The 26,990-nt window shown below is 58.8% G+C and overlaps 12 protein-coding genes across 12 annotated transcripts; 7 read left to right on the plus strand and 5 right to left on the minus strand.

The window, feature by feature from the left end:
* Positions 1–72: 72 nt before the first annotated feature.
* Positions 73–1,378, minus strand: BKCO1_1000444 (alpha beta-hydrolase; the record flags this gene model as incomplete). The annotated part of the gene is made up of 3 exons (XM_020269842.1): positions 73–969; positions 1,034–1,047; positions 1,102–1,378. The coding sequence occupies 3 exons, from the start codon at positions 1,376–1,378 to the stop codon at positions 73–75; spliced, it is 1,188 nt and encodes a 395-aa protein (XP_020135446.1).
* A 1,071-nt stretch (positions 1,379–2,449) lies between these two features.
* Positions 2,450–4,011, plus strand: BKCO1_1000445 (uncharacterized protein; the record flags this gene model as incomplete). Its single annotated transcript, XM_020269843.1, has 4 exons — positions 2,450–2,776; positions 2,836–2,943; positions 3,007–3,466; positions 3,617–4,011. The coding sequence occupies 4 exons, from the start codon at positions 2,450–2,452 to the stop codon at positions 4,009–4,011; spliced, it is 1,290 nt and encodes a 429-aa protein (XP_020135447.1).
* A 1,308-nt stretch (positions 4,012–5,319) lies between these two features.
* On the minus strand, positions 5,320–6,621 carry BKCO1_1000446 (tam domain methyltransferase protein; the record flags this gene model as incomplete). The annotated part of the gene is made up of 3 exons (XM_020269844.1): positions 5,320–5,571; positions 5,678–6,032; positions 6,215–6,621. 3 exons carry the CDS (start codon positions 6,619–6,621, stop codon positions 5,320–5,322), a joined length of 1,014 nt encoding a protein of 337 aa, XP_020135444.1.
* Positions 6,622–8,092: 1,471 nt separating this feature from the next.
* On the minus strand, positions 8,093–8,992 carry BKCO1_1000447 (uncharacterized protein; the record flags this gene model as incomplete). Its single annotated transcript, XM_020269845.1, has 1 exon — positions 8,093–8,992. The coding sequence occupies one exon, from the start codon at positions 8,990–8,992 to the stop codon at positions 8,093–8,095; it is 900 nt and encodes a 299-aa protein (XP_020135445.1).
* An 881-nt stretch (positions 8,993–9,873) lies between these two features.
* On the plus strand, positions 9,874–10,737 carry BKCO1_1000448 (uncharacterized protein; the record flags this gene model as incomplete). Its single annotated transcript, XM_020269846.1, has 1 exon — positions 9,874–10,737. One exon carries the CDS (start codon positions 9,874–9,876, stop codon positions 10,735–10,737), a length of 864 nt encoding a protein of 287 aa, XP_020135452.1.
* A 696-nt stretch (positions 10,738–11,433) lies between these two features.
* Positions 11,434–12,951, plus strand: BKCO1_1000449 (short-chain dehydrogenase reductase sdr; the record flags this gene model as incomplete). Its single annotated transcript, XM_020269847.1, has 2 exons — positions 11,434–12,713; positions 12,831–12,951. The coding sequence occupies 2 exons, from the start codon at positions 11,434–11,436 to the stop codon at positions 12,949–12,951; spliced, it is 1,401 nt and encodes a 466-aa protein (XP_020135453.1).
* Positions 12,952–13,520: 569 nt separating this feature from the next.
* Positions 13,521–14,769, plus strand: BKCO1_1000450 (uncharacterized protein; the record flags this gene model as incomplete). The annotated part of the gene is made up of 3 exons (XM_020269849.1): positions 13,521–14,002; positions 14,057–14,558; positions 14,617–14,769. The coding sequence occupies 3 exons, from the start codon at positions 13,521–13,523 to the stop codon at positions 14,767–14,769; spliced, it is 1,137 nt and encodes a 378-aa protein (XP_020135554.1).
* Positions 14,770–15,649: 880 nt separating this feature from the next.
* On the plus strand, positions 15,650–17,905 carry BKCO1_1000451 (uncharacterized protein; the record flags this gene model as incomplete). The annotated part of the gene is made up of 3 exons (XM_020269850.1): positions 15,650–16,662; positions 16,726–17,404; positions 17,537–17,905. 3 exons carry the CDS (start codon positions 15,650–15,652, stop codon positions 17,903–17,905), a joined length of 2,061 nt encoding a protein of 686 aa, XP_020135553.1.
* A 324-nt stretch (positions 17,906–18,229) lies between these two features.
* Positions 18,230–19,216, minus strand: BKCO1_1000452 (rna exonuclease 4; the record flags this gene model as incomplete). The annotated part of the gene is made up of 1 exon (XM_020269851.1): positions 18,230–19,216. The coding sequence occupies one exon, from the start codon at positions 19,214–19,216 to the stop codon at positions 18,230–18,232; it is 987 nt and encodes a 328-aa protein (XP_020135556.1).
* A 352-nt stretch (positions 19,217–19,568) lies between these two features.
* Positions 19,569–21,366, plus strand: BKCO1_1000453 (histone acetyltransferase esa1; the record flags this gene model as incomplete). Its single annotated transcript, XM_020269852.1, has 4 exons — positions 19,569–19,651; positions 19,716–19,743; positions 19,894–21,153; positions 21,208–21,366. 4 exons carry the CDS (start codon positions 19,569–19,571, stop codon positions 21,364–21,366), a joined length of 1,530 nt encoding a protein of 509 aa, XP_020135555.1.
* Positions 21,367–22,039: 673 nt separating this feature from the next.
* BKCO1_1000454 (3-hydroxyphenylacetate 6-hydroxylase) lies at positions 22,040–23,776 on the plus strand (the record flags this gene model as incomplete). Its single annotated transcript, XM_020269853.1, has 2 exons — positions 22,040–23,288; positions 23,349–23,776. The coding sequence occupies 2 exons, from the start codon at positions 22,040–22,042 to the stop codon at positions 23,774–23,776; spliced, it is 1,677 nt and encodes a 558-aa protein (XP_020135558.1).
* Positions 23,777–24,014: 238 nt separating this feature from the next.
* On the minus strand, positions 24,015–25,334 carry BKCO1_1000455 (fmn-linked oxidoreductase; the record flags this gene model as incomplete). Its single annotated transcript, XM_020269854.1, has 2 exons — positions 24,015–25,238; positions 25,296–25,334. 2 exons carry the CDS (start codon positions 25,332–25,334, stop codon positions 24,015–24,017), a joined length of 1,263 nt encoding a protein of 420 aa, XP_020135557.1.
* Positions 25,335–26,990: the final 1,656 nt, after the last annotated feature.

Consider the following 26,990-nt stretch of genomic DNA (forward strand, 5'->3'; position numbering starts at 1 on the left):
TATCTTTCTTTCCTTCTTTCTTTTCTTTTTTTTTTTTGAGTAACGAAGCAATTCATCAGCTTTCTATCATCGTCATACAGAGCTGATGGTCCTGTTCTGGATCCAGTCGTGGACCACGCCGGCAATGTCATGGCTGTTCAGCTCCAAGAAGCCAAAGTGGCCGTTGCCGTGGATGCCAATCTCGCCCAGCTTGATCCACTCGGGGGTTCCGCCGGCCTGCTCCAAGTAGTCGATGATGCAGTGGTCGTACGTCATGTGTGGGCTGGCCTCGCCGGTCAGGGCGACGTAGGGAACAGAGGCAATCTTGGGCAGCTGGCGGGCGGGCTCGGCCTGCATGAGGCAGCTGCGCTTGGCGAGCGTGTCCTCGCCGACGGAGGTGGTGTTGAGCTCGTCGGAGCTCTGGACGGCGGGAACGTAGTCGATGTGGGTGTTGGTCAGGCCCCAGGGGCGGGCGTCGGTGCGGCCGACGGCGGAGGTGGTGTTGCCGGTGTAGCTCTGGAAGGGGATGGTGGTGGGATCGAGGTTGATGTTACCGGCGACCAGCTGCGGGCAGTCGTTGGACAGCAGCATGGGGTGCAGGGCGCCGATGGAGTGAGAGACGAGGTACGAGCTGCCGATCAGCTCGAGCAGGGCGCAGCCAGAGGCACGCATCGACAGCTCCTGGGCCGTCAGGTTGGTGGACAGCGGCAGGATGCTGGCCTGGAAGGCGTCGAAGTATGGGTCGCCCCTCAGGCCGGTGCCGGGCCACTGCGTGTGGAGCTGCGACTGCGGATACGCATTGGAGATCTCGGGCGCGGTGAAGCCCTTCTGGCTGATCTCAACCGTCGACCCCCAGCGCATGGGGAAGTCATTGAGGTTCTCCTCGGTTGCGCGGCCGACCGAGGTCTGGTCCAGGAGGTAGACTTGGTAGCCCTGGTCCAGGAAGTAGGAGGCGAAGCCCTTGCGGCCGTCGGGCGTGTTGAGCCAAGTCTGCGTGAGAGATGTGAGCGTGCATGAAGAAAGGCTGGAGAGGAGCTTGGCGGGCGAGGCTTACCGTTCCGGTAGCACCTGTTCGAGGTTAGCACGAAAGCCACAACGGCCAAAAGAAAGGCGGACACTCACCTCCGCCGTGGAAGAAGACCATGGGCTTCGGCTGCTTCACGCCAGCCGCCGGGGTGAGCTTCTCGACGTAGATTTGGTCGTACGTCAGGTTGCCCGAGGCCGTGTTTACATACCGGCCGCCGACGTAGAAGATGTCGCGGTAGTGCAGGCTCTCGTTGGACTTGCAGCGCGGCGAAATGGCATTGACGCCCACACACGTGGTGTTGGCGGCCAGGACGCCGTCCAGAAGCACGGCTCCCGACAGCAGCGTGGGCACGACGGTGTTCAGACGCACCATTATTGCTGCAGCGATTAGAAATTAAGGACGCGGTTCTGAGTTGGCAGGCAGGAGGCAGAGGTGGGCAGAGATACGGCGCATAGGGAGACGGCGTGGTTATTTAGCGAAGAGAGCGGACGAGTACCTGCATCGATGCGCCGACCGCTGCGCCCCAAAGCGGCAAGCAGATAGGCCTGTAGGGGCGGGAGGCGATCCGGGCCCGCGAGGCTCGCTTGCTTGTATGCTCCATCGCGGGGCTCGGTGCGGGCTGGCGAGTTCGGCCGTCACCGCCTGGCCTGGATGCGGGCGCAAGTAGTAGCAGACATTGCATCGCGACAGCGCGTGAGGCTGGTGTTGAGTGAGCTGGGCTGGCTCTGCACAGCTGTTTCACGCGCTCGAGGCACAGCATCAAACGCGAAACCTGATGCGTTTTCTAGCGCCGCCCCTGCCTGGGCTCGAGGCAGGCGCGGAGCTTTGAGGCGGCCAGGCCTAGTGGCCCCGCTCGCAGCAGTTGGCAGGGCTGGCAGCCAATCTCGCTTCGGATCTTGCCAGAGGTCGCACCACTGCCGGCCCCGCTGCCTGTCCTTGCGATCTCTCCATATTAACCAACTGCCCACCACCCGGTTGGCAACCGCTACGGACGCGCTACCCAGCGGCAGACTGCCTTGAATCGGCCGCCTGGTCCAGCCCGGCCGTATCGCCCTCGTACGGCCACGCGTTCGGGAGCAATGCCGTGTTCTGCTACCATGGTGCCGGATATCCGATCGCCCTTTGCGAACATCCCCCGCGCTGCCATGGAATCATCCAGGCACTCCGTTATACCCTTCTGACGCACCCGTTGAGAACCGCGAGCTGGGATTTCCCCGCGGCTTGGTTCCCTTCTGAGAATATTCGCCTGACCGTGTGCTTATACCCGACAGAAAAAGCATTGCCGTCCTCCGCGCATTAAACTGTTTTGTGGAGCTTGCCGTGACTGTGAAAAGATAGATATACCTTTGCCTCAATGGCCCTTCCGCCCTTCTGCTTTCCTTTGGCCACTCTTGCACGTTCGCGGTAGATCACTTTCTCTACCCGCTGCTGCGGAACTCTACCATGTCTTACCACAGTTTAGGACTCCGATCAACCTCAGAGTCTGCCCTCATCGGCTCTCCGCCGGCGACCGACAATGACTACTGGATTGTCAAAGGCATGCTCCGCGCCGTCCATTTGGACGGCAAGCTTGACGCCGACAAGGGCTTTAGCCTTCTCCCCAAACGTCCAGACAGCTACCAATACGAGGAGAAGAGAGCATCCATCATTGCCGCCATGTCCGTGTGCATCTTTGTCATGGTCTCGGTGACAGTTGCTCGCCTGGCCGTACGGCTCTTTCGAACTGGTGTGCGTTGGGGTGCTGATGACTGGATGTTGATTCCAGGTGCTGTGTGTATACACTTCCTCAAAACTTTTCACCCCATCAGCTAACTGACCCCCAATCTTAGATCATGGCGATTGCGTATCCTATCATTCAGATTGCCATGGTTGAATATGGCGGAGGCGGGAAACACAGCTGGGACGTCACCTACGCCGAGTACAACGACTTCAACTGGGTATGCAATTTCGCCCCGAAATAAGCCTCTCCCGCTTTTCTAACCTCATCTCCTCCCTACCAGCTCGGTGTAGTCTGCAAAATCCTCTTCTTTACCTCCGTCGGTCTCATCAAGATCAGCATCACCCTATTCAACCGCCGACTAACCAGTATGACGTCGCGCATCTGGCGCTACTTCAACGACTTCTTCCTATTCCTGCTGACGGCCTATACGCTGCTCGCGCTGTTCTGGACGTGCTTCCAATGCAACCCACCGGCGGCCATGTGGAACAAAATCTACTCAGGCAAGCTGGCGACGATGCCGACGTGCTGGAGCACCAAGGTCATCTCCAACGTGCTCAGCATCATGCACGCCGTCATGGACTTCTGCCTGTTGACGACGCCCATCATCGTGCTGTGGAAGGTTAAGCTACCCCTCAGCACCAAGATCCGCCTCTATATCGTCTTCTCTATGGGCGCCGTCTCCGCCGTTGGCAGCGTGCTGCGCCAGCTCGCGCAGGAGAAGATCTCACTGGATGTAACTTGTACGTCTCGCCTTCCTCTGCCTTTGTGCCACCATCCTCTCTTTAACCTTTCTCTCCACCTCCTCTTCCCTCTGCTCATCTTCCTTCATCATCTTCAACCTTTTTTTTTCCTCTCTAAACTTTACACGAGAGACCTGACAAACTACTCAGGGGGCTACACCGGCATCCTCACCTGGACCCTCGTGGATCTCACCTTCGGCCTGCTTACCGCGTCCCTCCCCGTCCTCGTCGGCCTCCTCCCCAACTCCTGGCGCTCCATGTCCGGTAACCGGTCGCGGTCACAGTCGCGCCCGTATGCCGGCGGCACCACCATCGACGCCAGTGGTGGTCGGGGTTACGTCTTGTCTGGCACGACGGCGAATAACAATAGTATAACAATAGATCGACAGCGCAACAACCACCATGGCCGTCCCAGCGACGAGGGTGGGATTTTGGTTGAGGAGGAGTTTGAGTTGACGTATCAGAGTGTGAAGCCGACGAAGGTGTATGATGAGGAGAGTAACAGTAGTGTGGAAGAGGGAGAGCGGCGCTTGCAGAAGCGGTGAAAAGAGAAGAAGGCTGGGCCTCCAGGCTGGATCCTGATCTTTTTGCTCTATCGATTTGCCGATTCACTCTTTTTTCACGAACGAAACGACCGAAAGAAACAAACAGAAGTAGAAAAGTACCGCGCTACGTATTTTATCATACACACACACACACACACACACACACACATACAAAAACTCCAGACTCGGATTGGTTGTTGGAACTGGGAGCCGGCGGTTTCCCTCCCCTACCGGTATCAGAAAAGGAAGATGGCCCGGACAATGCCTACACCCCTCCCTCCCTCCCGCAACACCTCGGCCAACGCGTCGCCACTTCGCCGACCGCAGAAATACCAGCCAGCCAGCCAGCCAGCCAGCCACCCGTTTCAAAACCAAACCCGTCCATTTCCTAGAAAGCCGGATGAGCAATTAACGACCGACCGACCGACCGAACAACCGACCAAATCCTCTCTGCGGACCTTGGAACAAAGAAAAGAAAAGCAACAAAAGTCCAGACACACCCAAACAATCACATCCTCGACAGATCGAGTGATTGGTGGTATTATTGGGCCGACAAACGGGACGGGACGCGGGTGCAGCTACAAGGTTGCAGGGATAGGGCATTTACCAGAGACGGGGCGGCGGGCGGAACTTGCGGGAGTGGCTCCCGCCCGCCACCAAGTGCCCGAACCCTGGCGCGGCGCGGCGCCTCCGACAACAACAACAGTCGACGGGCGAACCCGCAGGCAGGCAGGAAGGCAGGCAGACGGGCAGGCGGGCCTTGATAAAAAACTACACCTTGCATGATGTCCCCCGCCCCCCAGGTTGCGTTTGTTTCGGATTATGCAACCGTATGCACGCTGGGCTCTGCTTGTCTCTCTTGGCATGGAAAAAAGGATCGCGATCGCGGTTCTCGACTCTTCGCTGTGTCGATCGACTGGGAGTAAATGATCATGGAAGATGGCCGGTCTCGGGAAGGGTGGCGGATCTGATAGGCTGTAGAACGCACAGAGGAGCGGAGGAGGGGGAGAAAGAGAGCTGGGAATGGGTATGCCGATACAGGCTATCGGGCTATGGGGTGGAGTGGGTAGAGCAAGGCTAGACAATCATATGAAACAAAGGCGAGCGGGCGGGTGATCGAGAGGTGTGTCGACAGTAGAGGATCAAATTCGTGTAGAAAATATAAGAAAAAAATGACATGTCCAGCGCTGCATGCATGTAATCCTGCGGAGCGCCACAAAGAGAATAAGAAGCCGATTCCAGAAAAAAGAAGGGTAGGAGTATAATACATATACTTCAGAAATCCATACTCCCCATTTTTTCCCACGCTCATTCTTCCTGCTCCGAGTCCGACTCTGGCGGCTTCTGACCGTATGTGTAGTAGAACTTCAAATACACCCTGTACTCCTGCCTCAGGAACTCGGCCCTGACCTCGTCTAAGAGCTGTTCGATCTCGTCGTTGTCGTAGCCCAGGACGCGCGTGAAGACGGGCACAGCGGTGGGCGCAATGCCCTCGAGCACGACGAGGAGCATGCGTTTGCCCAAGTCCAGCTGGTTCTCGTCCCATGTGCCGATGGGTATCTAAAATCGAGTCAGAAAAAAAACAAAAGGAGGGAAGAAACACCCATTGCCGCTAGTGCCAATCATCCACATCCTGCCTGATGATGATGAGAAGCAGCCAACTAACCTTGCACAGTTTCTGCACGACATTCTGGAAGCCCGTCTCCTCCATGCGATCCTTCTGCTCGGCGGCGATGCGGAAGTTCTTGCCGATCTTCTTGGACGCGTACTCGATCTGGTTGGCAAAGTACTTGGTGCGCGAGCCCTCGAAGCCCGGGTCGTCGGACCAGAACATGGCCGAGTCCTCCTGGTGCTCGACCCAGCCGCCCGGCTTGAGACACTCGAAGGACTGGCGCCACAGCCGCGCCCAGTCGGTGATGGCCGGGTACAGATAGCGCGCGTGCACGAAGTCGAATGCGTTCCTCTCGAACGGCCACTCCTCCTCGGCATCGGTTACAAAGAATTTGCAGTTCGGCGATGTCCTGTACGTGGTATGGCAGCATCAGAAACACGTTGCCGGCGTTTTCTTCTCTCTCTCTCTCTCTCTTTTTTCTTTTAACAAGGAGACAGGGAGATTTGGGGAGGAGAGAAAGAGTGCAACAAAACGTTGAGGAAGTTGCGTGATACTATGAGCGAGGGCAAAAGGTCGAAAAATTGGTAATACCAGCTGGACTGCACGTGCTTGATATCAAAAGCCAGGACCCGGGCATCAGGATGGGTGTCGGCGAAGTCCAAGGCCCAGATGCCGGTGCCGGTGCCGATATCCAGAACGAGCTCGATGTCTTTTGGGTCGAGCGGAGCGGCGTACAGGGCGCCGTTGAGCGTCTGCACGAAGGTGTGGCCCCAGAAGTCCAGGCGCTCGGGCTCGCGCTCGTCGTCCGGCAGCAGGTAGGTGTCGGCGGCGGACGACCACGAGGACGACGAGTTGTCGGTCGACGAGGACAAAGTGGAAGAGACATGCGTCGAGTAATGGGGGAGGTCGTGGTATCGCGCCGTCTCCCCCCAAGTGTCGACGACGCCCAGGGCACGCTCCCATCGGCCCTTGGTGGAGGAGGTGTCGTCGGCGGCCATTGCGCGCGGTCGGCGGTGTGGGCGGGCCACCAGTTCTTGCGCAGAGCAGCGCGACAGAGCGGCAGAGAAGCAGGGCGGTGCGGACAGGCGGCGGACACGGTCTGGTCGGAGAGCAGCAATTTGTTGTTCTCCGTCGCGTGCGGGATGGGATGCGCCCCACGCCGCCGTGGCACCTGCCTCATCCCTGTTTGTCTGCGGCACCCGCACCTGCGCACCTGCGTGGCCGCCAGGTCGCACAAACACCCGCCAAGCGCCTCCCAAACACCGGCCCCGGACCGGCCACCTTCAGCAGCCCGCAGCTCGGGTGCGGGGGCTGACACGTGAAGGCTGTTTCTCTTTCGCGCGAGTGCGTTCCTTCACCGCGACTGCAGCTGTTGCACCGCGGGGAATTCTTCTGCAGCCCGGCTGACGCGAACGGGAGCTGCCAGGCACCAGGCGGCACTTGTACGGACAGCGGGACAGCGGGACGATATACAGGGAAGGATCGATCTAGGACCGGCCCCGCCGGACTAAGCAGCCACGCCCTATGGCCCTCTCTCTCGCTCTCGCTTAGCTCCGCACTCACGAGTCAGCATTCGACTCTGTTTGCAGCCCTCTTTGCTTCTCCTCGCTGCCAGTCATCACCAAGTCCTTCCGGCCCCTCTTCTCTAGCTCACGCCTGCCGCCGTCAGCACTTGACCCGTTCAGCACCACTATGTCGCACAGCCTTGTGCGACAATCACATGCCATCAAGCAACCAGAATGGTTTCTGCCCGCCACTGTGATGGACCTGTCGGGGCATCCGAAGCTTTACTGCTATGTACGTGCGTCGGATTTATCTCATCCACAGAGCTCCGCCCTAGCTAGCGCCACGGAAAACGCCTCTCAAGCCCACGGCCCGCTTCTCCACCCACTCATCCTAATCAAGCTGTACCGGAACTTCCCTAAGGTCTTCGATGTCTGGAAGCCAGGGAGTCACTGGTTATAGCTACGGGCCGACCGTGCTCGTGTGTGCGACTGAACCTTCAATCATTCGGCACTCTGTTTGCTCCGAGCTGCGAGGCGGAGAGATACCTATCCTACTGGTGTCATCAAGCTGGACCATGTTCAGTTGCATCAAAGGGGGAAAATTGCGGCTTCTTCCGTTCCATTTGGCAAATGCGCTATCTTTGCGCCGCGTTTTGTTCTTGCATACGCGTTGGTGTCTTCAGTATCCGGTCATGTCCATGGAACATGCTCGCTTGACCAGGCCCTGCTGTCTTCCGGCCGTTGCGCCAATCCTTGGCACCTCAGATCAGATTCATCGAGACAAGCCCGTCTGACCCGCATCAGCAAGCCTCAAACCTGTCCTCTAACGTTATCCTCCATGCCCCGCTAACACTGATCCAAACACATCAACTTCGGATGAGGTAAGATAAGACCTCAAACGCCCATGGAAGTAAAAGGGAAAACAAAGCAAGCCAACCCCCTAAAATCCAACCCGTTCGTTCGTTCATTCATCAGTATCCGCGGCAATGGAGCTGGTGCCGCCCCCTCTGATCTCGCTGACCACCTGAGTGCCCACGACGTTGCCAGCGGCATTGACGTAGATGGCGCTGAAGGCCTCCAATCCGGGGAACGGGTGGTACTCGTACATCCGCTCCGTCACCTTCTGGCCCTCGAACTCGGTCTCGTGCTCGTGGCCGGTGAAGCTCATATTGACATCGTAGCTGCCGACCGTCTTTTCGCCGAGCACATTACCGTCGTTGTCGAGGCTCTGGTCGACGATGGCGCCATCTTGTGCCAGCTTGCGGTTCGTGTGCGTGTTGCCGCTGTAGTCGTTGACCGAGTAGAGGATGTTGTTCTCCAGCTGGAACGATTCGAGGTCCTCGCGGGACTGAAGATTGCTGCTGCTTGAACTACTGCTGCTCGACGAGGAGGAATCGCCGCCCAAGGCATCGGTGAGGTCGCCAGTGATCTCGCTCAGGCCATTGCCGAGCGTGGCCAGGATGGGGTTGAGGTCGAGCGAGTCAAGGATGCTCTCGATCATGGACACAAGGTTGGCCAGGCGCGCCTCAAGGATCACTTTCGCCGTCACATTCTGGATCGTCAGGGAGACGCGGTCAACAGAGGCGTCGACGCCGGCGTTGAAATCGAGCAGCGATAGCACTTGGGCGGCCAGGTTGACCTTGGCTGTCAGGTTGAGCACCTCGATGTCGATCTCGCCGACATGCACCGATGCGTTGAGGAAGACATCGGGCGGCGGAATGTCCACGGAGGTATTAGCCTTGGTGTCGGCCGTCTCGTAGACAGCCGAGTCCGCGTCGCCCGTGTCGGTGAGGGAATAGCCAAAGTAGCCATTCTGCGCGAGTGCGCCGAGAGTAAACGAGAGGAAGAGGAGAGTGAACTTCATGGTGGGGTGGCTACAGGAGTCAAGCTGGAGCAAGGCGAGGGAAGAAAAAGAGCGACGAGATCAGATGCGGCTTCAAGCTTAGCAGCACGCACCGTTGACCTGATGTCTGCAGTCAGGAGTCACAGCGGCGGGAAAAGACGGCACAGCAAGGCAGGCCGATGGGGAAACAAGAGAAGAAAACAGTCCAGACGCCGTTCGGACCGGTAGCGGGATGCGGGACGGGCTGCATGGCGGCCCATGAACGTGATGGTTATGCTTAATCGGCGGCATTTCCGCAAGGCTCGAACAGGGCAACGCATGGCCGTTGAGCCGGAGCGGTGGGCTACCGGGTGGGTCGATGCCGGGGAAGCTTGCTTCTGGGATCCCATTGGCCAGGCTTGTTCGATTTACTTGTTCGAGACGACGGCAATTCGCCCGGTGCCTTGGACGGGAAATTGCACGTGGCTGACATGACGTCCGAGGTGAAACAGCCAGAGCTCCTGGGTTGCCTGTTGCACTCCATCTGTCCAATCTCATCCTCACGCTGACCATCATGCGCCACATCCAACCCTGGCCTATATCGCCGCCCATGCGGGGGATGGACCCGCCGTCATGCAGCCCACCAGCTGGCTGGCGTGTTTCTCTCTTAATGACATGGTCTGGACTATCGCGATCGGTTGACGACGGACGAACCCGCGCTTTTTTTCTCCTCACGCTTTCGCTCCCCTCTCCCGGCGCGTTGCTGCCTTGATTCGTGCACCCACCCTCTACTTTCTTTTGCGGCCTTCAATCATCCTGCTTCGCGCGCCGTTTTCTCCTGTTCGGTGCCATTCGCAGTCATTCGTTGCTTCTGAAAGAGAACTCACAAGGAGAGCATCAACAAAGAAAGAGCATCAGGGATCATGCAGCCGACTTCGCTCCTCATCAGCGCTCTGGGGCTCTTCGTCCTCAGCGCGGCGCAGACCACATCCGGAACCAGCGCGTCCGCCGCGCCTACCATCGCCAGCGCGACGCCAACCTCAACTTTCCCCACGTCCACGCCGGGCACGAACTCAACCACTGGCTCTGGGGGGTCCGGCTCGTCGTCCAGCGCGGGCAACTCGACAGTGCCAGACGTCTACCTCAACGTGCCGCAGCTGTCGGTGGGGCGCATCGAGCTGGACGTGGACCGGCTGAGCGCCGACATCAACCTGAACGCGAACGTGGCGCAGCTGGTGCAGATCAACGCGGGCGTGGCCGTGTCGGTCGAGAAGGTGAACATCACCATCGCCGACGTCGAGGCGCAGCTGGAGCTGGTGGTGCGGCTCGGCCACCTCGTCGACATCGTCAACCGCGTCTTCTCCAGCCTCGACCTCAACCCGCTGCTCATCACCGCCATCAACAACGTCACGAGCATCGTCGACACGGTCGTCGGCGCCGTCGACGGCCTGCTGGGCAGCGTCACCCAGGGCGGGAACACGCTGAAGTTCCTGGTGGACAACCTGGGCAACATCGTGCAGGAGGTCGTCGGTGCGGGCGGCGACGTCGTGAGCTCCATTGTCGGCAATTATTCGCAGAACATGACGCAGGTCGGCGACGCGACGAGCCTGGCCAACGGCCTCGTGCAGAAGACGTTTGAGTACTCGCCGTTGAACAAGCTGGTGGACATCGTCTTCAACGCTGCCGGCCAGGTCGTGCAGGCGACGGTGCAGAGCGCCTCGTCTTCGTCGTCGACGAGCAGTACCGCGGCGGCGACGGGTACGCCTGCGGCGAAGAGGAGGGCGTGAACTGGGTGGGAAATGTGTACGGGAGGAGCGATGGGTGTGGGTGGCGGAGTAGCTTGCCCGGGCGGGGCTTGCTAATGCTTTAATACAGCAAAATTCTTTGCGACTGCGAAAGTGTCCGAATGAGGCGTTCGCGAGTACGTCGTGATACCGAGAGCAGCTGCGGTTGATATGAAGATTGTGTCCTTTTTGCTGCCGTCCCGCTCACCACATGACAAAGAAGCATGCTCAAACCTCCGCTCTCCACGATCCGCTGCACAGCATCATAAGAGCCATGTGTTGACTTACGAGGTTCCTATCCCCCGTGGCCCAGTGTTGGAAGCGTGCAGCTGACAAGTACGTTGTCCGGTGCGCTCTACCAGTGATCACATGGCTCGCTAACCCTCAGGCAAAGACAACTACATCTATAGCTCTACACTCGGCCCAGACCCTACCTAGTCTCTGCAGATTTCTCCGCTCTGTCCCACACACTTTGCAGCAGTTTTCAACTCCCTTCAATCAGAGCGGCGCATGCACGCTTGCCAGGCGCCGTGTCACCTCACCTTCCCCCAACGGTATAAGCAGAGGCACGAGAAAGTGCAGTCGAGTAGTGCAAAAATCTCATCCCCCGCTTTATAAGATACAGTCCTTTCCTCGACGTGTTACTCCCGGTCGCTCGAGGTCGTCGAATAATCCCTGCTCGCAGCTCAGCCAGCCACAATGCCGCTCTTCCAACCACCGCTCCACGCCCCGCCGGACTCGGCGACGGTCGAGGGCCAGACAGTCATAATCACAGGCTCAAACTCGGGCATCGGCCTCGAGACGGCGCGCCAGCTGCTCCTGCGCGGCGCCGCCACCGTCATCCTCGCCGTGCGCAACATCCACAAGGGCGAGCTGGCCAAAGCCTCGCTGCTGTCCGACCCGGCCGTACGCCAGCGCAACTATCCAGCCGCCCGGGTCGCTGTCATGGAGCTTGACATGGCCGACTACGGCAGCGTGCTGCACTTTGCTGCCGCCGTGAAGGCGACACTGCCGGCCCTGCACCTGCTCGTGCTTAATGCCGGCTGCGGTGGCACCGGCAACGCCAACAGCCCTACAACCACGGCCAGCTCCGCCGTCGAGCCCGCCCAACGCAAGTACAGCAGCAGCACCGACGACAGCGGCGGCGCTCCATCCTCCCCCTCCCCCTCTTCCTCCTCCTCCTCCTCCTCCTCCTCATCCCCCGCCCGCGCCTCAGCCCAACACCCACCCCAGCACGAACCCACCCTCCAAGTCAACTACCTCTCCAACGTCCTCCTCCTCCTCACCCTCCTCGACCTCCTCCGCGCCACCTCCTCCGCCTGCGGCCGCCCCTCCCGCGTCACCTGGACCGGCAGCCGCGCCCACGCCCTCACCGCACACACCACCATCCCGCACCTGGCCGCCTCCCTGTCAGCAGCAGCAGCACCACCACCACCACCACCACCACCAGCATCCCCCGCCGCCATGACGACCCCAACCCCAACCCCGACCCCGACCCCACCGCCACCGCCAACGACGCTACTCGGCGCCCTCGACGCCGCCGCCTTGCCTCGCAGCGACCAGCGCCGCAGCAACCGCCGCTGGCGCTTCTCCTCGCCGCTCGCGCGCTACGCCGACAGCAAGCTCCTCGCGGTGCTATTCCTGTACGAGCTGCGCTCGCGGCTGGGGGTGCGCGGTGACGACTCCAACTTCTCCTCCTCCTCCTCCTCCTCCTCCTCCTCCTCCTCCGCCGCCGCATTCTCCTCCTCTGACGACTCGGGCGACGCAGGTGCCGTTGCCGTCAACATGTTCTGCCCGGGGATGGTGGACACGCGCATCAGCGACTCGCTGCCGTGGTACCTGCGGTGGCCGCTGGACGCGGTGAAGGCGGTGCGGGCGCGGTCGGTGGAACAGGCGGGGTGGGTGGCGGTGCACGCGGCGGTGGTGGCGGGGGCGGCGGAGTCGCATGGGAGGTTTTTGGGGGATTGTGAGGTTTTTGGGTGAGTTTTTTCTTTTTCCTCGTTTTTTCCTTCCTCCTTTTTTTGTTTATGTTGTGCCCTTTTTGGTTGGTTGGTTGGTTGTTGGTAGAATATTTTTTGCTGACGTTTGATCGGAAGGGAGACGGAGTTTATCAGGAGCGCCGAGGGGAAGAGGGTGCAGGCGATGGTTTGGGAGGAGACGGTGGCGGAGATGTCGAAGTTGGTGGAGGTGCCGGAGTGGATGGCGCGGGCGAGATGAGGAGGCGAGGAGGCGGTGGATGGGGGGAATGGTGGCGGGGAACTTGCGATGCAGGCTGACATGTCAGACAGGTAACAAGCATAATCGCCCTTGGGGTGCATGTGTTGCCCGAGGGAAGGAATGTTCGACCCTTTTTCGGTAGCGCTTGGGAGGTGCGGGCGGGCGGGCGTTCTGGTCTTCCGATCCGGATTGTCACCAATAGTCTTTTGTCACGACATTTTTCTCCTTAGCACCAACACCTTAGGCACTCAAGAAGTGGTTTCACATGCCCACCTGATGGTTTTACAAAGTAGCTGACATGCGTAATCGGTGTAATGGCCCATGGCGAATCGGCTCGGCGCTTACCCCACCCTTTGCTCCTCCTTCCAGCCAGTTGCATCCGGCGTCGCCAATGCAGCGCCACGTAGACCCTTGATGGCTTCTCACCACCTTAAGAGCCTCCATAGCTCGCTAGTGACGACGCCGATCTTCAACCTTGTCAAAGGACGATCATAAGTAAGCTGACATCCCTCAGAACTGTGACGCCAGCACTGGTTCGAAACAGCAGAGGCCCTGCCCATTGAGCCACGATGGTCGAGCCCGCAAGCGCCATCTTAGCAATCGTTCATGTCGCACTGACGACAAGCAAAGAGCTCGCAGAGGCTATCGGGACCATGAAGAACAGCAATGCTGAAGTCACGCGGGTCCACTCCAGCTTGACCATTCATACGACTCTGCTCAGACAATTTCACTCAACGATAAATAAAGCAAACTCCATGGGCGCACAGATGGCACAACAAGACGACGTTGGAAGCAACATGGCACGCGAGAACGAGCTCATAATAGGGGAGATGAACGGACTGGTCAAAGAGCTCAGTCTTGCCGACAGCGAAGGCACGGTGAATTCCTGGGACAGGCTTCTCTTCCGTTGGAGATGGTATCTGTACAAATCAAAAATGACGGCACTGCGACAGGAGCTCGATTCTATAAGGACGTCGATGACGCTTTTTGTCTGCATGGTGGAGCTCGAGGAAAAGATGCGGGATCCGGCGGAGCAACTCACTGAGCCTTGGTTCGACGCACCGGAAAGGCAATTCCCAAGGGTTTACGGCTGACATCCCAGCAGTAGGATTCTCGAAGAACAGATCCATGCTCTCCGGGGGCTGTTGAAGCTTCAAGATAAAGAGATCCAAAAAACGCGCCAACGGCTCGATTACGGCCAGCAGAAAACCACGCCGACCTTGAACGTCGGCAAGCAAATATGGGATCTTTCCAACGAGCAGCACCGGAGATGGGGCCAAGTACGACGGCAACGGCGGATGGAACGGCTGAGGCCATCGTCGGCCCAACGCCGTGATAGTTCGGAAAGTTCCTCTCCACCTCAAGCTGCACCTTCTCCGGGGCCATCGCCATTACCGCCGCCCGGTCACGATTTGGCGGTGCCCCGGGTTGCGTCTGAAACCGTTTCTCCGAGGTCCTCGCCCAGTACTGAGACGCCTCCGCTTGCGTCCGAGGTGATACGGACCCTGGGTATTCGACAAGTGCCGAAATCCCCCCCTCCGCGAGATTTGGATGCCGTATCGTCGACCGGCACAGTAGATGACGATGGACTGGAAGGAACAACTGTAGTGAGTAAACGCGTGATATAGATTCTACCCCCAGAGCTCGTGTTGATACAAGAGACAGCCACAGAGCAGCCGAATTCGGAAGCATATGAGGCCTCGAGAAGCGGGGTTCCAGCAAGAGCAGGTCAATCACGAGTACGGCCCTGGGGATGCTCCGCGGACGCGAGAGTTCTTCCGAGATGTGGGAAGAGGCGAGGGAAGCCCAAAACATTAGCGACCCACTCATCAGCTGGAAAGAGAGAGAGATGCGGCGAGATGATGCGATGGGGATCGGTGGCAGGACGACGATGGGAAAAGGGCCGCGTCCCGCAATACTGGCGACATGTCGACGGCTGAGACAACGCGATATACAATTTTAATCTTCGCATCTACAGTAACTCACTTGGCAGTGGCATTTGCCTGACTGACATCCCGAGGCTGAGGTACCATTTTTAGCGCATTTCCACCTTTGGTGGTAACCTCCATGGCGTGCTCAGTTCGTCATGGGGAAGACATTTTTGCTGGATGTTTCATTTTGTTAGGAGTAACGATAGGGCGTTTCTGTTGTAGATTTTCCTTTCACCTGCTAGGAGTTAGGCATATGAGACAGACAGAATGGATATGGACGACGTTAAGGGGCCAAAACGTAAGCCTGTCCGGCACTGGGGAACAGTTGGCTGCAAATGTCCTACCCCATTGGTAGAAGCTGCTGACGCAGCGTTCATGTGCTTCCGCAACGAGGCTGAAGTTTTAGCAACGCCATGCACGCCGTTGCACGAGATGTTCAGCTGGCATTGAATAGTCAACGTCAAGTAAGATTGTGAAACAGTTCAACTACTTCGTGCGCAAGAATACGTGGTGTGCTGAACTGCATTAAGGAGGTCCGTAAGCTATATTTGGGACAACGACTTCCATGCACAAAGCCACATGGCAATATTTTGTACAGATATCGTGCTTGTACCGCGTATACAAGAAAGATATGAACTACTTGATCCTCAATTCCGAACTTGTCTCTAAAGTCAGACAGTGTTGAGGACATAAATGCTAGTATGTCATCTTCGGTCCTTCACCAAGCCGCCCAGAGCATCTTACTCTACTTCAGGCCCGTCCTCAACATGGAAGCTAACACCGAAAGTAACAGTGTAACCAGTCACTACGAGATCTTCACTGGAATCTGGACTAACTGGTCCCGCGGACCGGTCTTTGGACGAACCCTTACCCTCCCACGGCGCAACGGTGATCTCCTCATCGCTTTCATCGCACTTTTTGTTACCATCGTCGGCACCAGCTTCTGGAGGATCCTATGCTTCGCCCTTCACAGCCTCTTCTCTACTGACAAAACACGCGATGGTATCTACCACCAACGCCAGGCCATCCTGCGCAACTCTGCGAATGGAGCGAGTGGGCTTGTTCGCTTCATTCAGGCCATGTGGGCATGGCGACGTAGAGACTCGAAGCCGTACCGCCGCATAGTACCGCTTATTACCTCCACTGCGCTATTTCTCTGCGCCTTTGGCGTGGCATCGGGCTTCTCTTCAAGGGTCTCAACGGGCATCGGCAACGAGGTGCTCATCCAGACCCCCGATTTCGGCATAGCCACAGGCGAGAGCCTCACATATCCACAAGTGCTCAAAATTTTGTATCCTCAAAACTCACGCGACGTCATTTCGTCCGCGACATATGCGCAGCGGTGCTACACGAACGACACGAACACGGCCAGCTGCAACGATTACATCAAACCGCGCCTGGACTTCCAAGTTTGGCATAACGCATCCTGCCCGTTCGGACCTGAGATGTGTAAACTCGTCGACGAGAACATCTTCATCGATACCGGGCTGTTGGACTTCAACAACGATTTTGGCGTGAACCTGCCTCCGAAACGGCGCTTCCAATACCGGCACACCACCCACTGCGCGCCCATCGTTACTGAAGGCTACAAACAGGAATTCCCCGAGACAAGCACATGGTGGTCTCGTACTGGGAGGAACTGGACAAAGCCGGCATACACCTTGTACTATTACGGCCAGGCGCCTTTCGAGAACACGACGAATGCGACGTACGAGTACGTGACGAACGTTTCGGATTTGACGGTGAAGTACAACACAGCGCCCGCCTTCTACAACATAGGGTAAGCAGTCGAACGCAACAGACCCTGATATCAGCAACCACTGACAAATGCCCCTCCCCGCAGAACGCGCCAAGTCTACGGCGTCAACGGAACCATCCATCCCCAATCCGCCTTCGCGCCCATCCCGTCTCTTCAGCGCGCAGACGCAGACATGGTCTTGATCTTCCTCTCAGCCAACGAAATCGGCTACACCGCCGCCGTCGCCGACCCGTGGTACTCGGCCAACAACCTCTTCGGCACCACATGGGTCTACGGCGGCAACAACACGGGGGAGTCGCAGTTCTACTACCGCGACGAGCCGGCATCCGTGCTCGGCTGCGTCATGCAGCAGCAGATCTGCAACCCCCGCGAAGAAGCGGGCAGCCGCCGCCGCTGCACGCCGCTGAGCTCGAACCTGGATCTGCAGGCGAACGCGGCGAGCGTCGTGCAGCAGGGCGCGGACGAGGCGTGGTGGCTGCGGCGGCTGGTCGAGCTGCTCCTCGCGAAGCCGCCCGCGCTGTGGGACATCATCAACACCATCGGTAGCCAGTCGTTGAGCTCCTCCTTCACGCTGTACAACGGTGTCCAGGCGCCGCTGCCGCCCGACCAGTGGCAGCGTGATGTAGAACGGTGGCACTCGATCATGATGGCCAGCTTGCAGGGGAGCGCTGTCGCCGTGGCCGAGGGCCCGTCGGCGCCAGAGTTGCGGGCAGAGTACCGGAGGCCGGTGGATGAGAGGGAGAGGGCGCTTTGCAGACGGCAGGTGAGTGACGTGTAAACTCCTTCCCCCCACCACCACCACCACTCTCGGCGGTGGAGTGGGTTTGATTGGCTTGGATCTAACGCTTTGATCCCACCCCCCGCCGTTATAGAAAATCATCTCTACCGCCTACAGCAACTTCTCTGTTTTCGGCCTCTCTTCATCTTCGCCGCCGGCGGCCTCGTCATCGTGGCCTCGTGGGTCCTCGAACCCTTCGTCGCGTACGTCCAACGTCGCTGTAAGCTCGACTCGTACGCGCGCCTGGAGTGGTGTACCAACGAGACGCTCCAGCTGCAACGTTTGGCGCACGAGGAGCTCGGGATGGGTACGTGGTCCAAGTGCGACGGGGATGTACCAGTTACGGAGAAAGGGGAAAGGCTGGCGATGCTGGATTTGGCGGATTCGAAGCATCCGAAGCTGAAAGCGAGACCGGTGGGATGGGAGGAAATCACTGCGCAAGGTCCCGTCGGACGCACACAGGAAGCCAAGGAGGACGACAGGTGAAGCACGGAAAGAGACGACGGCCGCTGTGAGGGATGCGGCGGAAAGAAGCCGAGGTGCAGTGTCGAGGATGCCGTTTCACCAGTGGGCTCGTCTGCTCCGGGCAGTGTTGACGGGAGTACTCTGGCTGAGGTCACCTCTCTCCCAGTGTCTCTGGGCGACCGACATGCGGGAAACGGCGGGATCGGAGATGAGAGAGAGACACGGCGGGGCGAGGGTATGTAGGCAGGAAACATGAATAACTGTCTGGGGTATCTTAACTTTTTGTGTCGAAAAAACTTCCATGCAATATGCTTCCTCAATGACCCACACCTATTCTATCCCCCCTCATTTCCTCCCCTTCTTCTTCTTCTTGCCTCCCGAATCGCCTCCTTCCGGCCGTCCCCACCTCTTCGCATGCTCCGCCTCAAACGCATCCTTCTCCTTCCGAAACAACAGCATCGTCGCCCTCGCGTCCTCCACACTCGAATGCTCACCCCCCTGTATCTCCACCCCCAAAAACTCCCTCGCGAGCTTCTTCAACGCGGGCGCCTTCCCCATGCTCGTCTTCCGAAACGCCGGGTGCCGCGACGTATCCCGTATGTCGCGCTTCGCGTGCCCGAGCATCAACGCATCCAAGTCGTTCTTCACCGCGTGCGCCACCAGGATCCTTCCCTCCAGCAACGCCGCCACGTCGCGCTGCACGTCGGCGAAGGGGCGCGCGAAGCCCGGGCGCAGCAGCGCCGGCGTGATGCCCGAGACGGCGGTGCGGTAGTCGGTGACGGGCAGCTTGGGCAGCACGTACGAGTCGTAGAGCTGGGCGCCGTGGTAGTCGACGACGGACACGCGCGCGAGCTGCGAGTCCTGGTCCGGCGTGGGGCCGACGCCGACCATCTCGCAGTCCAGCGCGACGTACTTGCCCGGCGTGACGGTTGCGGTCAGGCCGCCGTTGGGGACGTCGGACGCGTTGGTCGTGGTGGTGGGGAGGTTGGTCGTGCTGCGCGTGGGCAGGTTGTAGGCGGCGGCGACGTCGGCGACGGGGATGCCGTGGTCTTCGGCGAAGAGGGCGAGGGTGGCGGAAGGCGGGGTGGTGGAGGGCTGCGAGGGTTCCTGCGCGGTGGAGAGGAGAGAGCCCATTTTGCGCTTTTTGAAGTCTTTGGATTTTGCGGACGCGGTCGTGTTGGGCTTTGCGCGTTTGGTGATCTTGGAGGAGGCTTCTTTGGGGTTCTTGCGGCTGAGGATGGGCTTTTGGTCCTTCTTCTCCTTGGTGGAGCTGGTGGTTTGCAGCGTCTGTTGCAGCTTCTTCCAGTTGCTGGACAGGGCCTTGAGATCCATCGTATGTGCAAGATCGCTGTCGCTGCGGGGCGTTCGGGCAGCGAGGGAGGGGCTGACACTTGGCGTCCACTACAGTGGATCGGAAGGGGGGCCGCGACAGCAGCAGAGCGCAATGGGCGGAGAACAAGGGTGGTGTTGTCGGAGTTGCGGCGTCTGGAAACTTTTCGAGCGGGAGAGGGAAATGCAGATCACGTGGGCCAGGGCGCAGCCGCCGACTCGCCGATCGCCACCGCCGCGGTCGCGCTTTCACGGTCGCGTTTCATCACCAGCACTGCGAGCCAAAGAGCGACAGCATCATCGCCCTCCCATCGCCATAATCCTCGGCTCTTGGAAGACAGCTGCGCACCAGTCTATGGCCCCTCGCGACATGTCGCACGAGCCCGCCGGTACCCCCGAAGCCGTCGAGCGTGGCTATGCCACTCTCGCCCAACTGAGGTGAGTTGCCGCTCGTTCGCCGACCCGCCAGCTTTGCACCCAGCGCACTGACACTTCCGCATAGGGTTGGAGTGAAGGCGTTCGTGGAAAAGGTACGTCGCCAACAACTCCACAACCGCCGTCTGATCTATGCTTTCAATACGCTTGCACTTGCCTGTTCATCAAATCTTACTTCAATTTTTTCTTTTCTCAATATCGCCTCGAGCTTTTACATCTTTCGGTTCTCGCCCTGACGTCTGCAGGATGGCGAAAAACGCAAAGCCGAAATCCTTTCTATCCAGCATCGCCAAGGAAAGCCTCGCTTCTACGTTCATTATGAGGAGTTCAACAAGCGTTTGGACGAATGGATTGCCGCCGAGCGCATCGATCTCAGCCGCGAGGTCGAGTGGCCGGCTCCGGAGAAGCCCGATAAGAAGAAGTCATCTGCCAGCAAAAACCAGACCTCCAAGGCTGATAGCCAAAAGTCCTCGAAGAACATCAAGCGCCAGCGATCAAAGCTTGATCGCGAGATTTCTTCGACCCCTGGTCCCGAGCCAACTTCGGCCAACATCCCTGGAAAGCGTCCGCAACCCTCAACCGCTGGCGGCAAGGAGAACAAAGACTCTGGTGTCATTGTCTCTACAGAGCTTGCCGATGGCGAGACTCCGCGTCCTGAGGATGACGAAATGGACCTGGTCGACGTGCAGGACGCTGCCGCCGCTGCCAAAGCCGTCCCAAACGAGATTTACTCGCGCGAGGACGAGATCGAAAAACTGCGTACTTCTGGTTCCATGACGCAGAACCAGACCGAGATCTCCCGCGTCAGAAACCTAGAGCGCATCCAAATGGGGCAATTCGAGGTGGAGCCGTGGTACTTCTCCCCCTACCCGGTGGAATTCACCGAAATAGACATGGTCCACATCTGCGAGTTCTGCTTGGGTTACTTCGGCGAGCAAAAGCAATTCGAGCGTCATCGGTCAAAGTGCGAGCTATTCCACCCACCCGGCAACGAGATCTACCGCGACGACTACGTCAGCTTCTTCGAGATCGATGGAAGGAGACAACGGACATGGTGCCGCAACCTTTGTCTGCTGTCAAAGCTCTTCTTGGACCACAAGACGCTGTACTACGATGTCGACCCCTTCCTTTTCTATTGCATGTGCACTCGCGACGAGCATGGCGTTCATCTGGTTGGCTACTTCTCCAAGGAGAAGGAAAGCGCCGAAGGATACAACGTTGCCTGTATCCTGACATTGCCGCAATACCAACGGAAGGGGTTCGGGAAACTGCTCATTGCATTCTCTTACGAGCTGTCCAAGCGCGAAGGCAAGCTCGGCAGCCCCGAGAAGCCCCTGTCCGATCTAGGTCTGCTGGGTTACCGCGCGTACTGGCAAGAGACTATCGTGGACCTGCTGATGGACGGTCGTGCCGACGCCAACGTGGAAGAGCTTGGCGCGTTGACAGCCATGACGACCAATGACGTGCTGCATACGCTGCAGAACCTCAACATGCTGCGGTATTCGGTAAGCTTACACCACTCTCGTGTTCCGCCCGGGTTCTGCTAACGTGCGGTGTAGAAGAACCAACACGTCATCGTCCTCACGGACGCTGTCATCGAACAGCGTAACCGCCAGAAAGAGAAGGAGAAAGTCAAAGGGAGACGCGGCATTGACCCCGAAAAACTGCAGTGGAAGCCCCCAGTGTTCACAGCGTCATCGAGGACTTGGAACTGGTGATGGTTCACGTTTAGTAGCCGTTCTGGTGAAGTTATGGCGCAATGGAGGTGTCGGTGCCTGGTGTTTGGTGTTACGGCTTCTTCATCTCCTTCAAATCAGATACCCCTGTGCTGCAGATAATGGCCATAGCTACGTCCTTTCGATTTGAATCTTCACCAATGATGATCGCATCTTATCTCAACCGCTCCCTTGCGGAATCCAATGGTACTGCGTATGGGATGTAGCCAGCAGTTCGCTGCCGTTTTCTCTGCAAGTAAGTATTTCACCGGACCCATGTTCTTAGCGGTTTCTGTAACGGCCGCGGCGGCGCTCAATGCGGGATCCGGAGATGGCCAAAGGCGTCGACTCAGAAGAGTGCTGATATAAGTTTGGCAGGCGTCCGGAATTACCGAAAGAGGCCTCGTCCCGCGCCGATTCCGCATGGGGCGCGGGGGCGTTCCGCTGTTCCTTCCCCGCACTATGCAAGGCCAATCAGCGGGAATGGCAGCTACGACGCAGACGTCCTATAGCCAGCCTCGGGTTTCGCAGCTCACGGAGAAGCTTAACCCTTCCCCACAAGCGCAATGTTTCCGCGGGGGCCTCCATATCTAGATCAGAGCTTCCGGCAGTATCCTGCTGGAGCTGCCTCACCACCAACACCACCTTGACCGAACAGCCGTGCCTGCCGCCCACCATGATTGCCGACGCGGTTAGCTTCGTCGAATTGCAGACGCTCCAACACCCCATTCGCACCGTCCTCGTTGTGCCCGTCCTCATTCTGCTAGTCTACGTCATCTCCCAGGAATTCGTCCGACTACGAGCCCAAATACCAGGCTTCGCAGGCCCCACCGGTCTACCCATCATCGGCAACATCCATCACATCCGCGTTAATGCGGCCGAGCAGTACCGTCTATGGAGCAAGCAGTTCGGGCCGGTATACCAGATCCAGCTGGGGAACGTGCCAGTCATTGTGGTCAACAGCGCCGCCGCAGCTCGTGACCTGTTTGGCAAGAACAGCCAGGCATTGTCAAGCCGCCCCGTCTTCCACACCTTCCACAAGGTCGTCAGCAATACGGCCGGCACCACCATCGGGACCAGCCCTTTCAATGAGAGCCTGAAGCGTCGGCGCAAGGGCGCGGCCTCGGCCCTCAACAAGCCCAGCATCGCCACCTACATCGACCACCTGGACCGCGAGACGCGCGACTTCGTCAAGGAAGGACTCGAATACGGCTCCGGCGGTGCGGCTGGCGTGGACCCCATGCCCATGATACAGCGGCTGTCGCTGTCGCTGTCGCTGACGCTCAACTGGGGCACACGGCTGGGCTCGCGCGACGACCCCATGTTCGCCGAGATCACCGAGGTCGAGGAGGACATCTCGCGCTTCCGCAGCACGACGGGCAACTTGCAGGACTACATCCCGCTGCTGCGCCTCAACCCGTTCGACCGCTGGGCCAAGACGCGCAGCAAGGAGGTGCGCAACCGCCGCGACGTGTACCTCAACCGCCTCAACACCAACCTGGACGCGCGCATGGCCGCCGGCACCCACAAGCCGTGCATCCAGGCCAACGTCATCCTCGACAAGGAAGCCTCGCTCAACAAGGAGGAGCTGACGTCCATCTCTCTGACCATGCTCTCGGGCGGCCTCGACACCATCACCACCCTCGTCCAGTGGAGCGTCGGCCTACTGGCACAACGCCCGGACATCCAGCGCAAGGCCATCTCCGAGATCCGCAAGGTGTACCCCGCAGACGCGGACCCGCTGTGCGACGCCCAGGACGAGGGCAAGGTCGAGTACGTCGCGGCGCTGGTGCGCGAGTGTCTGCGCTATTTCTGCGTCCTGCGCCTGGCGTTGCCGCGCACCACGATCAAAGACGTCTACTATGAGGGCAAGCTGATCCCGGCCGGCACCACCATCTTCCTGAACGCGTGGGCGTGCAACATGGGTGAGTGTCTCTCTCTCTCTCCCCCCCTCTCCCAATAACAGTAACTAACACCTCCCTCAGACCCAGACATCTGGCACGACCCCACCACCTTCCGGCCCGAACGCTGGCTCGACCAACCCGACGCCCCGCTCTTCACCTACGGCCTCGGCTACCGCATGTGCGCCGGCTCGCTCCTCGCCAACCGCGAGCTCTACCTCATCTTCCTGCGCACCCTCAACTGCTTCGAGATCCTGCCTTGCGTCCCCGCCCCGTCCTCGTCTGAGAAGTCGCGTGCGGATGGCCGTGATGACGATGTCGTGTACGATCCGCACGGCCACCCGGTTCCGTGGGCGAAGGATGTCGATATGGATCCCGTCTCCGGGAGCGCCGATCCGACGAGTTTGGTCACGATGAGCAGGCATTTTAAGGTTGTGTTTAGGCCGAGGGATACGGAGAGGTTGGGGAAGGCGATTGAGAGGAATGTGGAGCTGAAGGGGTCGGGGGATTGAGAAGGAGGAGGTGGTGGTGGTGGTAGTGGGGGAAACAGGGTCCTTTGGTGGAGCAACGGTTTGTGTGTGGAGGGAGTTGTGGAGGTGAGCGGTTCTCTTATGCCTCTCATGAGTTGTTGAAAATATCGCCCATCCTTTATCACTTAAGCGCTTGAAGACTGTATTCTATTCTCCATCTCTATGCAACTCTATGCTTATCTTTTTTTCTTCTCTGGAAATCATGACCCGCGGCCATTGATCACTCAGCCGTCAAAAAGGTGTTGATCTTTTTTCCCTTCTTGCCCCTGCCCATGAAACCCCAGCCAATCTGCTGCGCATTTTCGATCTGGACATCCAAATCGTCGGCCCATGCCCACACCAGACCCGGGTTCTTCTGGAACAGGCGGCCGGCGGCGGCGATATCCAGGCCGTCTTCCAGCAACTGGTTCGCCATCTTCCCATCGGTAATGGTCCCGACCGTGGCCACGAGCATCTTGTCTCCAACCCTCTCCTTGATGGCCTTGGCGAAGGGCGCCTGGTGCGCGGGTCCGCCCTTGATCTTCTGCGCGGGATGCTGTCCGCCAGCACTGACATCCAAGACGTCGACGCCGCGCTCCGCCAGAATCTCCGCCAGCGCAATCGTGTCCTCCAGCGTCCAGCTCTTCTCCGGCCCGAACCCCTCGACCTCCTCGAGGAAATCCGTCGCCGAGATGCGCAAAAACAGCGGCATATCCTCCGGAATCGCGGCCCTCACCGCATCCACCACCTCCAGCGTCAACCGCGTCCGATTCTCCCACGACCCGCCATACTCATCCGTCCTGCGATTCGCGACCGGCGACAAAAACGAATGCAGCAAATACCCATGCGCATTGTGAATCTCCACGAAATCGAACCCCGCCTCGACCGCCCTCCCCGCCGCCTTCGCAAACGCCTCCCTCACCTCCCCAATATCCCCCTTCGTCATCTCCCTCGGCACATGCACGTTCGCATCGTACGCCACCGCGCTCGGCCCCACCACCTCGTCCCCGCCCCACCCTCCATCCGCCTCGGGCGCCTTGGCCGAAAAGCTCAAAAACGGCGCGACGGTGCCCGCCTTGCGCCCCGCGTGCGCCAGCTGCACCCCCACCCGCTGGTTCTGCGCGTGCGCGAACGCCACCACCCGCGCCCACGCCTCCACCTGCGACGCCTTCCACAAGCCCGGGCACTGCGGCGTTATCCTCCCTCCCGCCGTCACGCCCGTCGCTTCGGCCATGCTGATCCCCGGCCCCCGCGAGACGATGCCGCCCAGGTGCGCCAGGTGCCAGTCGGAGACGTGGCCGTCGCGGGCGGAGTATTGGCACAGCGGGGAGAGCATGATGCGGTTTTGGAAGCGGAGGCCGCGGATTTGGAGGGGCGTGAAGAGTTTGGGGAGGGGCTTGTTGTTGGGTTGGGGGTTGAGGGCGGTGCCGGCGGGGGTGGCTTGCCAGGGCGTGAAGTAGGGGACCTGTGGGTGGGTGGGTTAGTTTTGGGGGGTGGTGGAGGTGGGGGAGGAGGGGCTTACGCCGGGGGCGGCGGTGTTGATGAGTTCGGAGTTTGTCATGGTTGGTTGCCGGGGTTGGGTGTGGAATGAATGCGGTGGTGGCTGCGGGAGAGAAGGTTGGTGGTGGATTTATAGAGCTGGGGTTGAGTTGATGTTTGCTGATAAATCAGGAATCAAGGCTATCAGACCATTGCTCCAGGAGAGCCTATAGCGTCATGCCTTGTGCAGAGTGGGGTGCTGCGCCTACACCGCCACTGCTAGCTGTCTCGGCGACTGTGTAGCTACACATTTAAACCCGAGAGGGGGTTCGGACGACGGCCGAGAAAATCCTGTCGTGACAGTTCTTTGCTCAGCAACAAATGCCCGATTCGGATCCATTGCCGCTTGCGGAAACCCAAACGACAATGTTTGCAAAATTTGAAGCGGACATGGGGTGCTTATAAAGCGATCCACAATTATAAAACAGCCGCTACCCGCTGCCGCTCCGCTTTGATGGGATACCGAGCAGAACCCATCTGCTTGAGCTTCTCCTGGTCTTACGGCAACGTTGGTAGGCATGATGCATGGTAGAGCCTATTCATCGGCCATAGTAGACGTTGATGATGAAGCATTCATTGATGATTCGCAGGCTGCAGGGTGGGTGCACTCTGGGCTCACCCGGCGCCATTCTCGAAGTGGCAACTGAAGATGCAACTTTGCCCCACTTTTGAAGCCACTCACTGAAGATGCTGATGCAACTTCTCCGAGGGAGAATGCAATTGTCAGGGGGTCTATTCCGGGCGTGACCAATTGCCCATCTATAGATTATCATACGGAATGCATGCAGATGTTACATGTCACATTGATAAAGGGCTTTTGATCATCAATAATAGTATTCAATTGAGCCATGGCGCGAGAGCATGACCGATGAGCGTCATCCTTTGCCAAAATAGTTCTGCTCTGCTCAATCTGGGTATCGTCCACTCCAAAGCTGCCGAGTTCACTGATGACCGCGACCTTGCACCAGTCCAACAGTAGCGCCTCTCCAACTCGTCCGTGACGCCAAGAACATCTACTGGTTCATTGCGTTCCCTGGGTTTCCGGTGTTGGCGAAGGGCACAGGATCTCCGCCGTTGGCCATGACGGGAGCAGTGTCACCCGGGTCGGCTTCAAGCGCATCCGTCAGTATCTATAAGAGAGCGGCGGTGCATAAAGGGGACTTACCGATGGGAGCAGCCACAGTGATGCCAAGGAAAGCGAAGAAAACGGCAGTGAGGGTGAACTTCATGGTGAATTAAGGTGTAGATATTATGCACAAGAAGCGTTCGGGTATCGATGTAGCGAGTCGGCCGGCGACAAAGGAATGTCTTGAACTTCGGAGAGAGAGAGAGAGAGAGAGCGTTGAAGTGATGCTGAGTGAAAGATGGAATGAGCAACCAGGAGGCCTTCGGGCTTTTTCAACTGGGCACTCTCAATGCCCAGATTGAGTTGCGAGGGGCCATCACTTGCCGTATGTGGCTATGAGACAGGCACCGTGTGAGCGGCAGCGTCTGAAACTGGCAAAGCTGGGGGCCTTTTGCCCGGATCGCCTCTCTTCCGCGCCCCGCATAACGGTGATCATGGAGTCGTCCCCCCACCAACAAGCTTATCCAGGCTGCATCTCTTCGCTAATCTAATGCGGTGTAGAAATAGTCCGGGTGTTGGACGCGTCAGCAACAGACGCTCGGCAAGCAGCTG

This window comes from Diplodia corticola, assembly GCF_001883845.1.
Source record: "Diplodia corticola strain CBS 112549 chromosome Unknown scaffold1, whole genome shotgun sequence".
Classification (NCBI taxonomy): Eukaryota; Fungi; Ascomycota; class Dothideomycetes; order Botryosphaeriales; family Botryosphaeriaceae; genus Diplodia; species Diplodia corticola.